This window comes from Netta rufina (genome assembly GCF_964035555.1).
Source record: "Netta rufina genome assembly, chromosome: 1".
Classification (NCBI taxonomy): Eukaryota; Metazoa; Chordata; class Aves; order Anseriformes; family Anatidae; genus Netta; species Netta rufina.
This window is the reverse complement of record NC_140123.1, coordinates 96,850,123-96,867,675: the sequence shown is the minus strand read 5'-3', so window position 1 is coordinate 96,867,675 and position 17,553 is coordinate 96,850,123. Positions and strand designations below refer to the sequence as shown.

Here is a 17,553-nt window from a genome sequence, read left to right as displayed (position 1 = left end):
TCTAAAATAAATAATGTTGAGAGAGAGTATTTGTCATTTCTGCTACAGACACATCTAGAAATCCCAGCTAAGGATCACAAATCAGCAGTAGTCACTTTTTATATCTGCATGTCCAATAAAAGCTACCTTTACCTAAAGAGAGCTCATTACCTAAATGACTCACAACACAAAGCAGGCAGGATGCAGTGCAAGGCACATGAGGCAGAGAAAGCAGAACCTGTACAGCAAGGACCTATGCACCACAGGTGTAAAGCTACATATACACCACAGGCTTAGGCAAGAAGACCTAATGGGCAATCCATTTTTTGCAGGCATGAAACAGAACTTTTCCCTGCGTAGGTGAAATGCCACAAGATTAATATATCGTTGTTTCACACATCTTGACACGCCTGCAGATTTTATTTATTCTATACGGCAGCAGCATGCAGGAGCTCTGTTATATTCCTGCAGCCTTTGTGCCTGTAAGGTTCTCGTGGCTCACCCCACCAGAAATGTCCTGGAGACATTCAAGACTGGAATTGGGTCTGAAGCAATCTTTGCAGAAATAAAAGATACTCCAGTAAAAAGGAGAAAGATCTGACCAGTGTGCCAAGCCTACAAAGCGGCACATTTGCCCCTTACCTGGCCCTATGAGAGGGCCAAAATTCAGAAATTTGTCTGTATATGACAATCTGAGTCAAAACACAGAAGTGGTAAGAGCTGACTGAAATGAGTCATTTTCAAGGTTCTGAAGTAATACCGGAAACCTACTGCCTCTCTTCTTGCACAGAAAAATCTTTCAAAACAAATAAGCATAAGTATCTTTTCCAGAGATGTACACAGAAACCACACCTCTCTCCCACCAACACATATGAAAAGCACGTGACGCATGTCAAAGCATGTGATCAACTCGAGAAGACTGCTTACAGATGGGTATGAACAACAACAAAAACAACGACAAGGTCTTATTATAAGTGTGTTTGTCCATCGTATGCTGGAAGGTCTAATAAAGTACCTTTTACTTCTGCTAAGGGAAATCTCAGTCTTCCAAAGCGTTCATGAAGCAGATCTGTAGAATTATATGAACATGAAAACTATGAGCATAAACAGCTGCATACCTAATTTTAGTGGAAGTACTTTCTAAGACTTCTGAAATACTCAGTCTTTTCCAACACTTTTCCTGGAGAAACAGCATCACCTTCAGGCCAAAAAAGATCACATTCCGATTTTGTTAGCCAGGAAAGACTTAAAAATTACTTCTCAAGTCTTGCATGATTTTTGCTTATTTCTTATCCTAGATGGCAAAACACAAACATAGATAAATTTTCATTGGGCTGTACACGATTACTATTATTTTTAAACGGGGTGGTCTCTCCTAGTTTTGGATCCACCAAGGTTTCAGAACAATCTGCACACTTGGGCTCATAACAAAATGATATTAGCAAAAACAGAAATACAATTTAATATAAATAGATGTGTCAGGTGTAAATAACCACGGAAAGTTATATAAAGGCATCCTGGAAGCTGTGTAGCAGTGTTCTCCCTAGCAAAACCACTAAACCAGGTTCACCAGTACTAATGTTGACAGTAAATAAAGCAAATCAAAAGCAGGTTCACATCACTTTATACTAGTTTTCATTAATTCCCAGCATTTTTATACTGAATGAACCCCTGCCTGTATAATCAGCCCTAACTAGACATGCTGGGAGTGCCACGGAGCCACTAGCAAACAGTGAACCTGTTGCACTGGATCTGCTACACGCCATTTTCAAAAAGTTTCCTTGGAAATGCTTTCCAAGGGCTTTTTCAGGCTGGTGTCCTCAGCAGAGGCTCAGCAGTATCACCTCTCCCCATGTTTTACCACTTGAGCTAGATTCCAGCTATTCTGCTACATGGGGTCTTGCCTTTAGGGCTTCTATTGCCCTAAACTGGAACAATCTTACATTCCATTTTTCCCCTCAACACCTGCTGATACTGTAAAGAAGGCAAAATTGCTGAGTGCACTAGGGTCAACACTACTCCTCCAGGGAAAATTCTTCTCTCTTTACCCCTACAAATGTTGGAAAACAAAATCTCCCATAACATGGTATCTTTTTTTGCTGGCTATCTCATTATAGCATAGCTATGTGTGCAGATGAATGAGTCCCTGCATCTGAAGTGTCCAAAACAAAGTAGCTGAGTGCTGCATGAGGCAAAGCCACCAAACTCTTTCCCCTTCTACTATTGCTCACTTAAGCATTTTTCTCATCACAACTTTCTCTTCACTGGAGGCAGTGTCTTGAGGATTGCTTCATCCTTCCTGTGCCTAGGCCAGACAGAAGATTCACTTGATGACCAAGCATTATCACTGGGGATAATGAGGAAGGCTGGTGAGAAAGGTGAAGAACTCTCTTTGAACTATATTTATATCTTAAAGTCTATATGCTTATAGTTAAAAAGCGGAAAGGACAATGAATGATAGGAAAAAAGGGAAAGGGAGGTGTAAAGAGGCAAAAAAGTGCAGATAAATATCAGAGTCTTCACCATAAAGGGCTGAGAAACCAAGAGAGTAAATTCATCTCATGTGCAGGAAAGAACAGTTTCAGAGAACTTCTGCAAAAATGGCAGAGAATTAGAAAGAGAGTTCACTAAATACAATGCTGAAAAAAAAAAAGAAAAAAAAATTAAAGAAAAAAGGTCACAGGCAAATCATGGAGGTTTGTTGTTGTTGTTGTTTAAAGAAAAAAATGTATGGTAGAAATAAGTGAAATAAGAACAGAATAAAAATAAAGAGTTTAGAAGATCTTTATGTTTGGAGAAGCAGGAGCTGAGCGAACCACATAATGATATTATTAAGATTCAGATTCTGTCCACTTTTCTTTCCAGATTCTGCTTCCAGGTAAACATCCTGTCCTTTAAAAAGTTAGTTTAGAACTAGAATTTTTGTACTTTGAATACTTGGGCATCGCCAAGAACCCTTCAGAAATAGAAATCACAAAAGAAGTAATGGTGCCACACATACCACTTGCCCCATGAGACAAACGCATGCACAGACATACAGCGAGTTCAGCCTTTTTTGAGATTTTATTCAGAATCTTAGATCTCAGTGTTATTGCTTCACGCAGTAAAACAGGGAAGAACTATCTTGACCACTTTTAAGCTGTCTGTGTGTTAAAGCAGTGTAGGTATCTAGCCAGAAACTGTGGAAGCCTTGTAGAAGCCTGAAGGGTGGTTACGGTAAACCTCAGGTTTGCTTTGCCTAGTGTAGTTTAAAGTGCAGCATGACCCCACACCAGCCACCAAACAACACCCCAAATCGCATGTCTCCACCAGCAAATACCCAGAGCTCAGCGAGCGGCCTGGGAGGTTTAGCTGGCAACGCTGTAGGCGTGGAGGGACGTGGCTGCTAACTGGCAATGCTTTCTCACCCCTCTCAGGTAAGTACCAAGATTTTTTTTTTTTAGTAAATAGCTTGATGAGGGCTATATTTAATGCCACCTCACTTCAGTTTTAGCTATGAGAACACACTGGTGCGGAGGAGGCCGCATCTGCTGAGGCAGATAGATATCTATGAAGCGCTCAGCAGCAGCAGCAGCGCACTGAGGTCATGAGTGAAAAAGGGAACCAGCGGGAGCCGTTGCGGCTCTCCATGCAGGTTTACTTCATGATTTCAAAAACTGGTAATAATCAAAGAGAAGGAACAAAAAAAAAAAAAAAAAAAAAAAAAAATCGCAGAGCCGGATGAAACATTCATGAATAGAAACCGAAACGAGCCGAGCCCTCGAGTGCCCGGCAAGCGGTGCCTGAGGCCGCCCAGGGGAACTGGCCACGGGTGGCGGAGCGGGACGGGACCCCCGGCCCCGAGGCGGGCAGGACCCCCCTCAGCCGTCCCAACCGCCATAACGGCGGCACCCCCGGCCCGTTAATCCGGCCGGGAAGGGGCGGGCCAGCCGTGAGGGGGCGTTTCCAGGCGCTCGCCCAGCGCCGGGGCCGCCGCCATTTCGCGCTGCGCCCTCGCCGAGCCGGCCCGGGGGCTGCGGGGAGCCCCGCGGGGATGGCGCCCGCGGCCGGGGGGCGCCCCCAGGTAACGTCGCCCCCCCCGGCAGGGCAGGGCAGGGCAGGGCAGGGTCAGCCGTGTGGGGAGACGCGGGGAGGGTAACGCGGGGGTAGGAGGGGGTGAGTGAGGGGGTTTCCAATTTATTGGAGACTTCCCAAATTATTTATTTATTTATTTATTTATTTATTTATTATTCTTTCCCAAATTGGAAGCGTCCACCTCAAAACCACCCGGCCTGACCGCAAGCTAAGGACAAGCTGCTGCTGCTGCTGCTGCAGGTGAGGTGGCAGCGCCAAGCGGGCTTGTGGAAGCGCTGGAGGCTGCGGGCAGCACGCAGGGGGTACCCAGCTGAGTGACCAGGTGGGTAGGCTGTTTGCTGAGTGAGGTGAGGTGAGGTGAGGTGAGTGGGGCTGGGCTCACAGGGCATTTCCGTGGCTTCCCTCCAAGGGCTGGTGAGGCTCTGAGGCAGAAGAGTGAGAAAAGCTAGCTAGAGTCCTGACAGGAATGGGTTTCCCCTTAAATGTCCGCCGTCATTGATAAACTTGTAAGGGACGTGTAGGTTTAGATGACTGTGCAAACTCAAAGAGAAACATGTTTGGTCACATCTGTCTTACATATTCTAAGCTGCCGAACCGCAGAATACATAAGAAATATCAAAAAACAGATCTTGCAGGTGTAAGTGTTCTTTCAAGTGACTGTGATAGTACTGTTGTCTTCTGCGTTGACTTCTGGACGAATCTGGTGTTCTTGCTGAAAGTAGAAAGTTGATTTATTTTTTTTTGGACTTGTGTAATTTGTAAACTTGATCTGAATGTCAAATCGTTATTTTTTTCTGTGCCATTCACTAGTGTCAAAGCTAAATGGGCTTGATAGATTATTGGTGACTCAATCACCTTCTAGCTTGCTCTTATAAGTGATGAACTTTACTTAAAGATTGTGTAACTAGTAAGTCATAGCTTCTTCTGCTTCATTCTTAATTTGGATTGAAAAGGAAAACAAACATTTTATATCTGAAATATTCTTCATACTTTAATGAATTAAAAAAACGAAGTGAGAAAGAACGTTCTCTTCATCTCTTGAAGAGTTCATTGCTTTGCAATTGTGATTATCAGTTGCACAGATATGGGTTCTTAACACTTAATTCAGTGACTTCCTCTAGTCATGCTGAAGCTTTGAGCAGAGAAGGAGTTACATCTCAAATAAATCAGATACATTTAAAATACTGTGTTGAGTTTGGCCATATTATGATTCAGTACAGTTTTTAATTTTAAGCTGTTTGTTTTGCGGAGAAAATCGGTTTAAAAAATCAGTTTAAATTCAAAAACAATTTATTGTGTTAAAGTTGGAGAAGAAGGTTCTTTCCAAAGACTTATACCCATTCTCAGCTATCTGTAGATTCACAGTTGTACCTTAGTACTTTGCCTTTAAATCAAAAACCAAGTCCTGCAAATGTGAATATGGTGAGGGTAGTAGAGTAAAATAACAACACCTAGAAAAGGCCTATTAAAATATTGCCTAATGCATTAAAAACTCTAAATTCGAAGGAAGTTATTAAGGTTTGTTAATCATTGTGGTCGAATTTAATCATTGTGGTTTTTGTTCTAACCTCTCTATCTACCTTCTTTCTGGAAACATTTTTTTGACAGTGATGAGTTCTTGTAATGTTTCAAATAAAGGCAAGTGATCTTTATCTTAACTGTATTTTATAAATTGGAATCAATGGCTTAGAATTTTCTAATGCTGTCTTCATGCAAAATCAATACTAATAGTCATACAGTGCTTTAGGTATTTATTTAAAATGGTAAGAGCACTTACCACAAGGGACTGGGGAGGGAAGTACTATTGTCATAAAATTGTCTGTTTTGAGCATCATCGCCTAGGATGATAGTAGCAACTGTGTGCATGCCTCTCCCCCAATGCACTGAAGAGGTTAAAATAATTATTTATACATATATCTCATTTTATATACAAGTCATTCACCAATATGATTTGCTGAATGTGATTGTTTTTAATGTATTTGCAGTATGGAAGCAAAATGTTTATTTTGCAATCAGTAAGCTGTATTTCTGAATCACTATGGAAACACTGATGGGTGGACCACTGCATTTTTACCCATTTGGTAAGTTGCTTGTGCTTTTACACTGTAGGAGAGGTAGTTCTGGTGATTTTTCACTAGCAGTCCTTCCAAGTCACTGAATTAAGATACCATTAAGTTATTGTAGAGCTCTCCCTAGAATAACTCACAGAATCAATATTGTAGGGTATTTTATTCTATATACTCTATTCTAAAAATAAACCAGATTTCTCCATTAAAAACAAAACAAAACAAAAAAAAAAACTTTGAAACAGTATGCTCTAAAAATCCGGTGAACTTAGTTGGATACTTTGTCATTTCTTGTCCTAACTTTTTTCAGGACTCTTCAGTTTCTGGGTTAGTAAACACTGCAAACGTAGTTTGTTGGCTGGACTCTAATTGTAGTGGGAAACTGTTCTGATAGAATTGTTTAATTCTGTGAAAAGGACAAGATGATGATGAAGATTCCTTCTTCATTTTACTTTTTTACCTTTGTTTCTGCAGCCTTAAGTTTACTGCAGTTATTTTGTGTAACTTTTTTTTTCTGTTTGTATCTCTTATGCCAGCAGAGTTTGTGCTTGTTGAAACAAAGTTACTAAAGCAATTTGAACTCTAGATGAACTAGATTTGAGAGGGGAAAGGAAATTAAAAATACAGAGAATTTCTTCAGCAAGACACCTGACACACATGAGGTGGCTAGGATAAGAAAGGATCTCAAAAGATTGCATCTACTAATCCAAAGAGCTTGCTGTATGGAAGTGTCATTACTAGAGCCTGTACACTGACACTGACGTAGCAGCAGTATCATCAATGTGCTAAAGACAGTGTGATTACAAATCTGAGCTTGTGTTCAGGTGAAGAATAATAACCATTAAGGTATTGCTTTGTTATTCATACCCCTTGGTTATTTTTTATATGTAGGTGATCTGTTGCTGTATTGCAAGAAAGCAGTTCTAGTTTTAATGGCACTTCTCTAAGGGGGTATTTATTATTCAGTAGTGAGTAATGTAGAAGATCATGTGCAAAATAAGTCATATAAGAGGTGTTTGTGGTCTGTATGGTAAAATGAAGCTAGAGAGAGAAGTCTTCTCTCTTCTGAGAATATATATATTTGCTGCATGTGCAACTTCAGTGAGTTGCTTAATCTCTTTGCATCTAGTTTCAGAATGGATATAGAGAGCATATTTTAATACTTGCAAGATAAGATGTTAAGGCAGTAGTAATTAACAGTTCAACAGAAGTAGCGGGCTGGTGGTGTTTTGGGCATTGTCATGTTGTTGGATAGGAGCTTAGGTGTCAAAACAAACGAGATCATGTTGAAGAATTCAAGGGAAAAATGCTGAAGTAATTTTGCAGATATTTCCAGGGAGTTCCTTTAAAGCATGGGAAAAAAACATGGTTGTTTGAAATTTAACTGATGACTTTCTTGGACACGGCGTATGAGAGTGAGCGTCTTGTCCTAAGAGGATAGGCCCCGAAATGACTTCAAAATGAAAACAGGAAATTAAAACAGGAAAGCAGAAGAGAGCTAAAGTATCTTGAAAAAGAGTTAGAAGAGTCAGAACAATCATTTCAAGAATGTCTCCGAGTGCCACGCTGAAAAGATACAAACGATGCAAGACTGGGTTGGCCTCTGGATATAACTAGAATCTGTATGAGAGGACAGTCCCGCACAGAGGTTATATGAGAAGATGTGGTGGTCTCTAGGATGTCGGGGTTTGCCAGAAGGTTCAAGAGATTGCTCAGACAGTAGGCCCAACTGACAGGTCGAGTACAGTTTTAACCATGTCTTGTGAGAAAAGTAAAAGTGTTGCAGTATCTGTTGTTTTTTTTTTGTCTCTTCTTTTCCAGGCAGAGAACAGAATGGTGTAGAAAGAGCTAGAAACACCCACAGGGTAACGTTACAGAAACAGGACACAAACCTAAGTTTGGGAAGGTGCCATGGTTTTGGCTGGGATAGAGTTAATTTTCTTCAAAGAGATTTGTGTGACGCTTCGGTTTGGATTTTTGATGACAGTAGTGGTGATGTTTTAGTTGCTGCAGAGCAGCTCTTACACAGAGACAAGGATTTATTTGCTTCTCATGCTGCCCTGCCAGCAACCAGGCTGGGGGTGCACCAGGAGCTGGGGGGGCACACAGCCAGGACAGCTGGCCCGGACCACCCAAAGGGATGTCCCACACCACAGGCATGAGGCTCAGCGATAAAACTGGGGGAAAGAAGGAAAAAGGGGGGCACATCTGGGGTGATGGCCTTTGTATTCCCAAGAAACCATTAGGCGCGATGAGCACCTCTTTCCTGGAGGTGTCTGAATGTCTGCGTGCCCATGGGAAGTAGGGAATGAATTCCCTGTTTCGCTTTGGTTTTTTTTGTGCGGCTTTTGCTTTACCTGGCAAACTGATGTTATCTCAATCCATGAGTTCTCACACTTTTACCTTTCTGATTCTCTCCCCCATCTCACCTGGAGAGAGTGAGCGAGCGGCTGGATGCTAATGAGCTGCCTGCCAGGGTTAAACCAAAACTGAAGGAGGGGCAACTGAACTAGAAAGGAAATCAGAGGAGTTAAATGACTGAAAACAGTGCATTGTATGCCAGTACTGCAGCACTGAGGATTCCCCACATTTAGCAAAGAAGGACATATGGCCTTCATTACTGAAGATGATTCAGTAATGTTTTTCAAGCAGTGGTAGCTATTTTATTCCAGTTAAGTTGTAAGATTCTTGTCCTAATGTACAGTGGTATTTACTAGAGAGTAAGCTACCTACAATACAGTCAGGATCCTCTAAGTGTGGAATAAGAACATCTTAAATAGGTTTATTTGAACTGAATCTTGAAGCTCTTTTGGCACGGATCAATGTGAGCCTGAACCACAGGGTAGTTATCAAAGAATTAGCTCCTAGGAGCCTTGAGGTAATGATACTGATTGGAGAATCCTGTACTCTGGGAAAAGGAGGAAATTGAAAAGGAAGATGTGAAAGAGAGAACCCCGTAGCATACAAAGTTGAGTCAAGGGACCGCATGAACACTTCAGCTGAGGGAACACTTAGAATTGTCTCTGACTGTTGTGAATTAATATTGCCAATAGGAAACTAATAATCAGATGTTGCAGACGTGCAAATTCACTATTATGTGGTTTCATTTTCCAGCGTACATCATCTGTATTCTGTGTGCAGCTTGTTGCAGCAGCATGCCTGGTAAGAAGTTTCTATTGTCTTTCAAATGCTTTTCCTAATACAGTTCAGGAGACTTGCATGTTCTTACCAGGCATCATTTTACAATTTTATGCTTCTTGAAGAAAGAACTTCTTAGAAATAAAATATGGGAGGGCAGTCCTTTGCGTTGTGTCTTCTGTTATGCTGAACTCTATTCTGTTCTATGGTTGCTTTATCTGGGGGCTAATTTTGTTTTTCTCTAATCAGGATTATTGATTAGAGTTGTTGCTATCTCAAATTGGTTTGCCATTCATATTGATGATGTTAATGGGTTGTTGTTATGGTGTTTTTTTTTCTCCCTTCCTTTTCTAGAAAGGTTTCCAGAAGGGCCACCTTTCAACCTAACAATGGAATCTTTCAACTTCGAGCACGTTTTGTCCTGGAAGGCAGGAACTGACCCAAATGTGACAGCCCACTATCGTGTACTGTACTCTCACCACAGGCAAGTCTCACTTCATATAAGACACAAATTTTTCTTTTAATGTTTAGGAGTTCAAAATACTCGGCATGAGGTTTTCTTCATTGCCTGTTTTTCCACTCCCCGAAGATGTTTTCTTATACTGAAGAATCCAAATAGATTATTTTAGACTTGTAATTACTATATATTTTGATTTACAGTAACTGGATGATTGCACAAAACTGTTCATATATTGAACACCTCTCCTGTAACCTAACAGAGGATTTTCAAAATACATCTATGTATCATGTATTGGTTCAGAGCTTTGTAGGAACAAAAGAATTCAATTCTTCTCAACTTCATTTTGAGCCACGTATTGACAGTAAGTTCACTGCATTTGTTCATTTTAGTTTTTATTCCTAGTTATGCATAAATGATGCTCTGCTAGCTTTGCAGTACAGCATTACAAACTAACCTGGCTGGCAGTTTTAGGTGTAGGGGAAGAGCGATTTACCTGTTGTTTCATCAACCTAGTCTTTTCCTTGCTTCTGAAAGAAAATGCTTAGCAGTGACATCTAATGCCAGAGGCAGCATCGCCCTTACCTGTGCTTAGCATTTCATTTGGAACTAACACAGACTGAGCAACTTCTGTTTTTGAGAGCTCAATAATTAAAGTGATGCTGAGACTGAAGTTACTGATGATATATGTTTGTTTTTTTAACTAAAAATAACTGAAGGATTTGAGAACATTCCTCAGAGACAGAGGTCCTTAGTGTTTCAGCAGTTAGGTTAATAAAGAGGATCAGAAGATGCGTTGACCACTACTTAATACAATGGCAGGCTCTTGAGTCTTGGGGGGAGAAACAGAACAACAACAAAAACCTAACAGCCTGCTCTGACTGGGAGCTGAAGCTAGAGCGAATTACCAAGTGCGCTGATTGACTGCCTGTCACTGGCAACTTGGAAACTGAAACTGGATGTTTTGCTAGTAGCTCTGTGGTTCATACTATAAGCATTCAAGTGAAGCCATGGTTTTCATGGCTCAGGACTTGGATGAAGCCTTCCGTCTTCACACTGTAGTGCCTCTTTTTACAATACTTGGGCAGGAAAGAAACAATATTCTGAGATGTTTCCCTGCTGGATACAGTTGATGTTTACAGTCTAATAGCTCCATGGAATCTCACTTCTTTTGGCAGTTGGATTTAAGCAAAGGCCCAGAGGCTTAATATAAGAAAGAGCCAAGAGAACAACCACATTTAACTAGAACCAAATTTAATACTTATTTCTAACTTAAACCAAATGATGGGAAAGGAGTAAGTTTGTAACTGGTCTGAAATGTGTTCTCCCATGTGGGGGTGGGTAAAAGCTTGTGTTTGTTCAAGTATTAAACTTTTTTTTCCCTACCCCATTCCATTCTTTCAGGAACAGAAATAATTGGCAAAAATGTATTGCTTTTTCTGAATTTTGCTAGCAATGTAGTCTCCGCGTTGACCAAAATGTACATGTTTCTGGGCAAAACAAAACTGAAATCCAAACTATCTTTTTTCTTTTTTTTTTCCCATATTGTGTTGTACACAAATTGAGTCTTACAGAGATAGTGTTGAGAAGTGGTATGAGAACAAACTTACTTCTTTCCTATGTTGGAGGAAAGAAGATCTTAGAGGAACTTCCATACTGAATCAAATCTAGCCTTGCTGGATGTGTAGTTTTGGAGGGCAGTGTGCAGATCTCCTCAAATGTGTTCTGAGGAACGAAATTTAAGAGGTTACTTTGAACTCAAAGGCAGTCTTACAGAATGTAATTGTTTCAGCTGTTGTCAGTAGAGCGTTCAGCTTCCAAGAGTTGGACCTGTGGCCTTCCTTGCACCTGGTATAAGTATGTGCAGGACCACACACCACCAAATTTCTACAGGGATTCCTTCCTTCCAGTGACTAAAAAATGTTGAGCAAGAAAGTAGTCAGCTTTTCCTAAACATTAACCTCAGCTTTCCTCTCAAATAGATTAAAAAAAAAAAAAAAAAAGTGCATTTCTCTGTGGAGCTGAAGCGACCTTTCTTTCTCTGTCATGTCTTCTTCCCTCCCCTACTAATTGCTGCTTGTTGTTTTCATAGTCTAGCCGTGTTGCCAAGCTATCTTTTCCCACAAAACTTAAATGTTGCAAGGCCTTGTGGGTCTGTATCAGTGACACACTCCGGAATTTGATTAGTCAGCTGTACATAGTGTATGTTTTTTTTCCTTTTTTTTTTTTTTTTAATAGCATTCCTGGGACCACCAGAAGTTAATATCAGTTCTTGTCTAAACTGCATAAATGTCACCGTAAAGCTGCCAACCCCTCACTTAAGGAATAATGAGAAGCCAGTGTCTTTAATTGATATATATCAAGAGATTGATTATTATATAACACTGAAAACACCTGACAGAGAGCATACGGTAAAGAACTTTTATTTCTGTATTTCTTGTCTAATGCACAAATAGCAAGCATAAAATGGCTCTAGTGGTCAGCAGACTTGCAGAATGTATGAATAGAAGATACTTAGAAGAAAATAGAACCATGACTTCCTTTTACTGCAGATAAGCAGGCGTAGAAGAGGAGTGTTAGTTGTCCCGTATCCTTACTTGAAATAAAGCGTGGGGCACTGGCTTTCTGTGAAGCCAAGGGAGAAAGACTTCAGCAGAAACTACCAGCAGTTGTAGTTTCCTCTGCACGGCTGATCTGGAAATATGTTCAGCAAACAGTTTAATAGTTCTCTGACAAACTGAAAAAGTATATCTAGTTAGATCCAGAACAGGTAGTTTCAGAAACTGTTTTTTCTTCGTTTTATTGTATACTGCAATAGAGAGGTAGATAGGCATGATTAGAACTTAAAATGAGCTTCACAAAAACAGAGAAATAAAATAATAGGAGCTCATTCAGTAAGGACCAATGCAGGGTATATCACTTAGGAATAACTGCCTGCATAATAAGCAGGATGTTAACAGCTACACAGGCAGCAGTTTTGCCAGAAAGGATGAGAGCATTCTGGATTATTACAAGCTAACCATGACTCATTTTGTCTGAGGGGGAGGAAGAGGGGGAAAAAAAGGGCATATTTCTCACCTTCCCAATACTTGGAAAGCACACCTACCTTGCTCCAGTTCAGAAAAGACATGGGCCAGGCTGCAGAGGAAGAGTGGCAGGATCCAGAAAGGAAGAGTGAGGACTGTGGGAGCAAACCTGAGCCGTGACTCATGAGGAAATGCTGGAATAATAGGGGATGGCTTAGTGTAAACAAGCAAAGTACAGTTAGAGGCCACAGTCTCTGTGTGCAAACATTTACTGGAGAAACAGAGGAAACAGCACATCCACTGTGGCTGTGACCAAAAAGAGTGAAGTGAAATTGGCAGTTGTGCATTCCTCAGGTGAAGCATCAAGAAAGACATTAATAGTGAGGCTGGCAAAGCACTGGAATGAGTTGCCTAAGTGTATACTCCATGCATTGGAAGTTTTTAGGCAATGATTAGGCATCTTAGTATCAGCTAGAACTAGAGATGAAGTGATTGTCTAGATAAAATGCTGAGTTACTGTAACAGTGTATCCAGTTTCATGTCCTACAGCGGTATCTCTCTGAAATAGCCAGGTTTTATTGGTGGCTTGGATTCTCTTTTTAGGCAAATAGTTAACTTTCTAAAACATTGTCTTTCATGGTAGACGCCAAGTGAGACAACCACTAAAGAAACTTTTAGTACTGTCATTGGAGAACTGTATCCAAATACAAACTACTGTGTGTCCGTTACGGTCTCCGCATCTCTGAACAAACTTTCCGTCCCATCAGTCTGGAAATGTGCAACTACAGGCTCTGTAGCTCAACAAGGTAACTGTTATAGTGCAGGAACGGGTTGTCTGTCTTGATTGTGCCAGTGTTTTATTTTTATGTAGGAAGATTTGCAGGTTAATTCTCAAAGTACGAAGAGAGCAAGTTCCTTCCAAGTGACAAACATTATGGGGATTCATAAGGGAAATATAAAAATGCATCCACTTTGGGGCTACAAATTTACTGTTGACCCTGTGAACCACGCAAATCTGCACCAACTACATAAATAGATATCAAAGATGGTGTAACTTCTTTTTTAATTCCTGAATCTAACTTGAGATTTGGTCTCATTTTGACCTTGAACCAGATAACCTGTAGAGGTCCCTTCTATCCAAAATTATTCTGATATTCAAAGTAGCTGTTCTGAATTTGAAAGATGAAATGTGATGATTGAAAACTTCATTCATGATTGCTTGTTTGTCTTTTCACTTGCAGGTTATTACAGTGCTTCATTTGCAGGTGCTATATGTTTTTCACTGGTGTTAGGTATTGTCCTGAAGTGTATGCATTGGGGAGGCTATATTCTTCAGAAAAAATCACTTCCTCATACCTTGGTATGTAATTTTTATACTTAACCTTCCTGGTTGGAAGCAGGAAGCTTACAATATGAAATTTCTATTTATGTACATTAGGTACCAGTTATTTAAGTGCTCAGAATGTTTCTATTTGCAGCTTGATTGTGTCAAAGATAATCTTGACAATTAAAAACAAATCTAATAAATCTTATCCATTCTGTAGAACAAATATTCAGTCTCTTTGAAAACCATTTGTTTCTACTCTAGAGGCAAGTTGGAGGGGACAGGCAGCATTGAAGGGGAGAGATGCACACACAGTAACCTTAAATGAACTCTTCATGCTTCACAGAAGCAGACCAGGTTCTACAGTGAAGCACCCAGCATAGGACAATTTACCCCTTGCCCTTTGAAAATTACCTAATACATGTAAATCCTTCCTGCAGCAGACACTTCTTCCTCTATATCTGAGCCAGGGCAATAACTCCAGAACGAAAAACCTACTCCAGTTTTTAGGTAAAATGCACAAGGATGAAAAATGTTATTCACCAAGAAATACGCTTTGAAAACTTGGTATCCACTGCTCCTTTGTAAAGCAGTTTCTGGTGCATTTTGCCTGTGTTACTTCACTCTACAGCATCCTACTCACTAGGAACAAATCCAATTTGCCCTATAATTGATTCAATCTTTTATTACTCCAGTAAGTAGATAACTCCCTGAAGATTTCAGGATTGCTTAGCCAGCTCCCTGGATGCTGGATGTGTTCAAGGGCATTTGCGAGATTCTACAACTGGAAAAAAAAAATCCTTAAATTTGCCTTCAAGGTTTTCTCCTTATCACATTTCCTTAGGAAACCAAGCTAAAAAGACAAAAAGGAACTTAAGTCCCAGTTTATTTGGGCACATTGTGCCTGCAATGGTACATTAAAATGGTCTAGAGTTGGGGGGTTTGGTCTCATTTTCCCCAAAAGATGGACCAGTTATTTAAGCCTTCTCTCTGTAGAAGAGTCAAGGTTACTGCTCTAAAACACTTCTTCTAAAGCTGCTCTTCATGATTATTGCCCACAAAAGGAGGCAAGGAGAACATAAGAGAAATGCTAAAAGTAGAAGTTTAGCAGCCTGGTCAGACAGCCAAATCTGAGCAGCTGTTGAAAATATGCTTTGAGGAAGCAGTCTTGTTGCGTGGTGGTGTTCCAGAAAAGCAGTCTTGAAGCATGTTGTTTCTCAAGAAAACTGAGTCTGAGTTGTGACGTCAGTGGTAGCTTCTCAATCACAGGAGACATGCTCTTGACTAAAATCAGATATACCTTGTGGGTCACCAGCTTTCAAGTTCATATGTATCTAGCATCATAGATTAGAATACAGTCATCTGCAGATACCTCACTGCCTGAAAAGTATCCTACTTGTTAGTTGCAGATTTTGGGACCACTTCTTTGGGTAGGTTCATGTCTGTCTAACTTCTGCAGTCTCAGTAATAATTATTACTGTATTCTGTTATAAACAGGAATTGGTGTCTGTTGAGGAATGTTTGAGAGTGGAAAACTCACTGGGGAAAAAAAAAAAGGATATTTGTGTTTGAGTTCTCTGTCAGAATCTGTAGTTGGCATAGATTCTTAGAGATTACCTCTTGTGACCGGGCTGTCATAATCTACCCAAATAAGGGAATTGGATGTAAACAATAACAACAAAAAGAAAAAAACATTTCTATGTGTGCAGATTTGGCTGGTCTTTTGTTTTGATTTTTTTTTCCTAATTCTTTTTGTTCTTTTAGGTATTCATCGGGGGGACGATAGGCTATTCACCTTGTACATTTGAAACTGAAAAAACAGAATCTGTAGAGATCATATATAAAGAGATTAAAAAAAAGGCAGTGGGATCTAGTGTCAGTGATGACAGTGACAGCGATGACAGTGGCAGTGATGACCTAAGTAATCATGACTACACAAGGCGTAATATCGTAAGAACACCTCATTCCTCAGACACGACAGGTGTATTTGTGCGGTGCTCTACAAGTAGCACATGTGATGACGGTAGCAGCCAGGCAAGTGAACATCTGGATGATGACCCAGAAGTTTTTGAAGAGAATGAGATGGACATTGAAAAAGATCAAGACCCAGGCTGCAAGTTACTTCAGCCTTTCCCTGAGGAGAACTGTACCTATTCTTCTAGGTCAAGGAACAATGATTGCTTTACCATAAACTTGAAAAGTGTGCTTCTGGGAATCTCTGAAGACACCATGGACAATTCTACAGCTCTTCTGTCTTCCCAGGGTGATACAGTTGACTGGCAACATAGACATGATTTTGAATCACAGCTCCCTGATGATACAGAAAGTGTGCAGAAACCACACTGTCTTAACAACTCTCAGGAATGGAAAGATTCATCTAGTTCTTCCAATGAAAGTGACTCATCAGATTCAGATACAGACCCAAAAACTGAATACCTAAGAAGATGAATCTGAGGACCACTATTGTTTTATAACATACAAATAGATACTGTCCAACTTTTTTCTTTCTGGACTGAACATACAGATCTGATCTCTTTGTTTTAACATTCTGAAAGTATATGCTGAAGTACTGAAAATATACAGGACTCATTTTAACAAATATTTCTGTGATATCAGCGTGTGGTTCAGGTGGTATCAAAAACAATTTGGATGTAGCAGAAAAAGGGAGTAGTTACTTTGTTTTGCAATTTGCTGGTAAATTATACCTTTTAGCTGTTACATGGTAAATATCTTCTATAAACTCAAGTGAGGAGTTAGTTTATAGTACAGGGAGATGTGAATGGCTGATCTCTTAATCAAACCCCGTTTGGTTGTCTTGTGTGTGTTTTTTTTTTTTTGTTTTGTTTTGTTCTTTGTTTTTTGTTGTGTTTTCTTTTTTTTTTTTTTTTTTTTTTTTCCCAAGGACTCTGCTACTATTCCTAAGCTTTGTTGATGGGTTACTCTGAAGCCTGTTCTGCTGGGTGGATTGCAGGCATCAGGGTAGTGCTACGTTCCAGTCAGTAAACTGATTTCAAAGTTGTGCAGAGAAGGTCGATAAATGAAATCATGGAGGTGCAGGAAGACAAGGTAAGAATACTCAGTAGCTTGCAAGAGAGTTCTTGTTACTGTGATTCAAGGCATTAAACGTGTCTGTCTCTTATAATTGAATACTATTTTTTAAAATATTTTTTATGATGTTTAAAGGTTACTGGACAGTAAAGTTATTTTATCCTTCATAAAAAGAAAACTTTTCATAAACCTAAGAATTTTTACTGTGTTTTTTTTTGGTTTGGTTTGTTGTTTGTGTTTTGTTTTTTTTTTTGGGGGGGGAGGGGGTTGGTTGTTTTTTTAGCCTTTGAAAAGCTACATGAGTTAGCCTGTTTACTGGGGGAAGGGTTTTAGGTATCTTGTAGCCAAACAGCTCTTTTTGCCTTGTTTTGGTCCACATATATACTACTTTTCTGCCTACTAGCATAGCAGTTCCTGGCTGATATGGCTGGCAGGCATTCC

At 40.1% G+C, this 17,553-nt stretch overlaps 1 protein-coding gene across 2 annotated transcripts; it reads left to right on the top strand.

Moving 5' to 3' along the window:
• The first annotated feature begins 3,810 nt into the window (after positions 1-3,810).
• IFNAR2 (interferon alpha and beta receptor subunit 2) lies at positions 3,811-16,960 on the top strand. 2 transcript variants are annotated; one of them, XM_084291767.1, is made up of 10 exons: positions 3,811-4,042; positions 4,228-4,375; positions 6,039-6,134; positions 9,234-9,281; positions 9,612-9,741; positions 9,918-10,078; positions 11,953-12,125; positions 13,384-13,546; positions 13,982-14,100; positions 15,829-16,960. In XM_084291767.1, the coding sequence occupies exons 3-10, from the start codon at positions 6,092-6,094 to the stop codon at positions 16,510-16,512; spliced, it is 1,521 nt and encodes a 506-aa protein (XP_084147893.1). In that variant the 5' UTR covers positions 3,811-4,042; positions 4,228-4,375; positions 6,039-6,091; the 3' UTR covers positions 16,513-16,960. The 2 variants fall into 2 exon arrangements, with proteins under 2 accessions (XP_084147893.1, XP_084147894.1); XM_084291768.1 differs by lacking the exons at positions 3,811-4,042; positions 4,228-4,375 and adding an exon at positions 7,941-7,984 and having other exon boundaries at positions 6,110-6,134.
• The last annotated feature ends 593 nt before the right edge of the window (positions 16,961-17,553 follow it).

What these genes read in the sequence shown, in the direction of transcription:
- IFNAR2 (XM_084291767.1), top strand. Translation starts at nt 6,092, where the DNA reads ATGGAAACACTGATGGGTGGACCACTGCATTTTTACCCATTTG. An exon ending in TTTTGAGCCACGTATTGACA is followed by an intron (nt 10,079 to 11,952) that starts GTAAGTTCACTG and finishes TTTTTTTAATAG; the next exon opens with CATTCCTGGGACCACCAGAA. An exon ending in CACCTGACAGAGAGCATACG is followed by an intron (nt 12,126 to 13,383) that starts GTAAAGAACTTT and finishes CTTTCATGGTAG; the next exon opens with ACGCCAAGTGAGACAACCAC.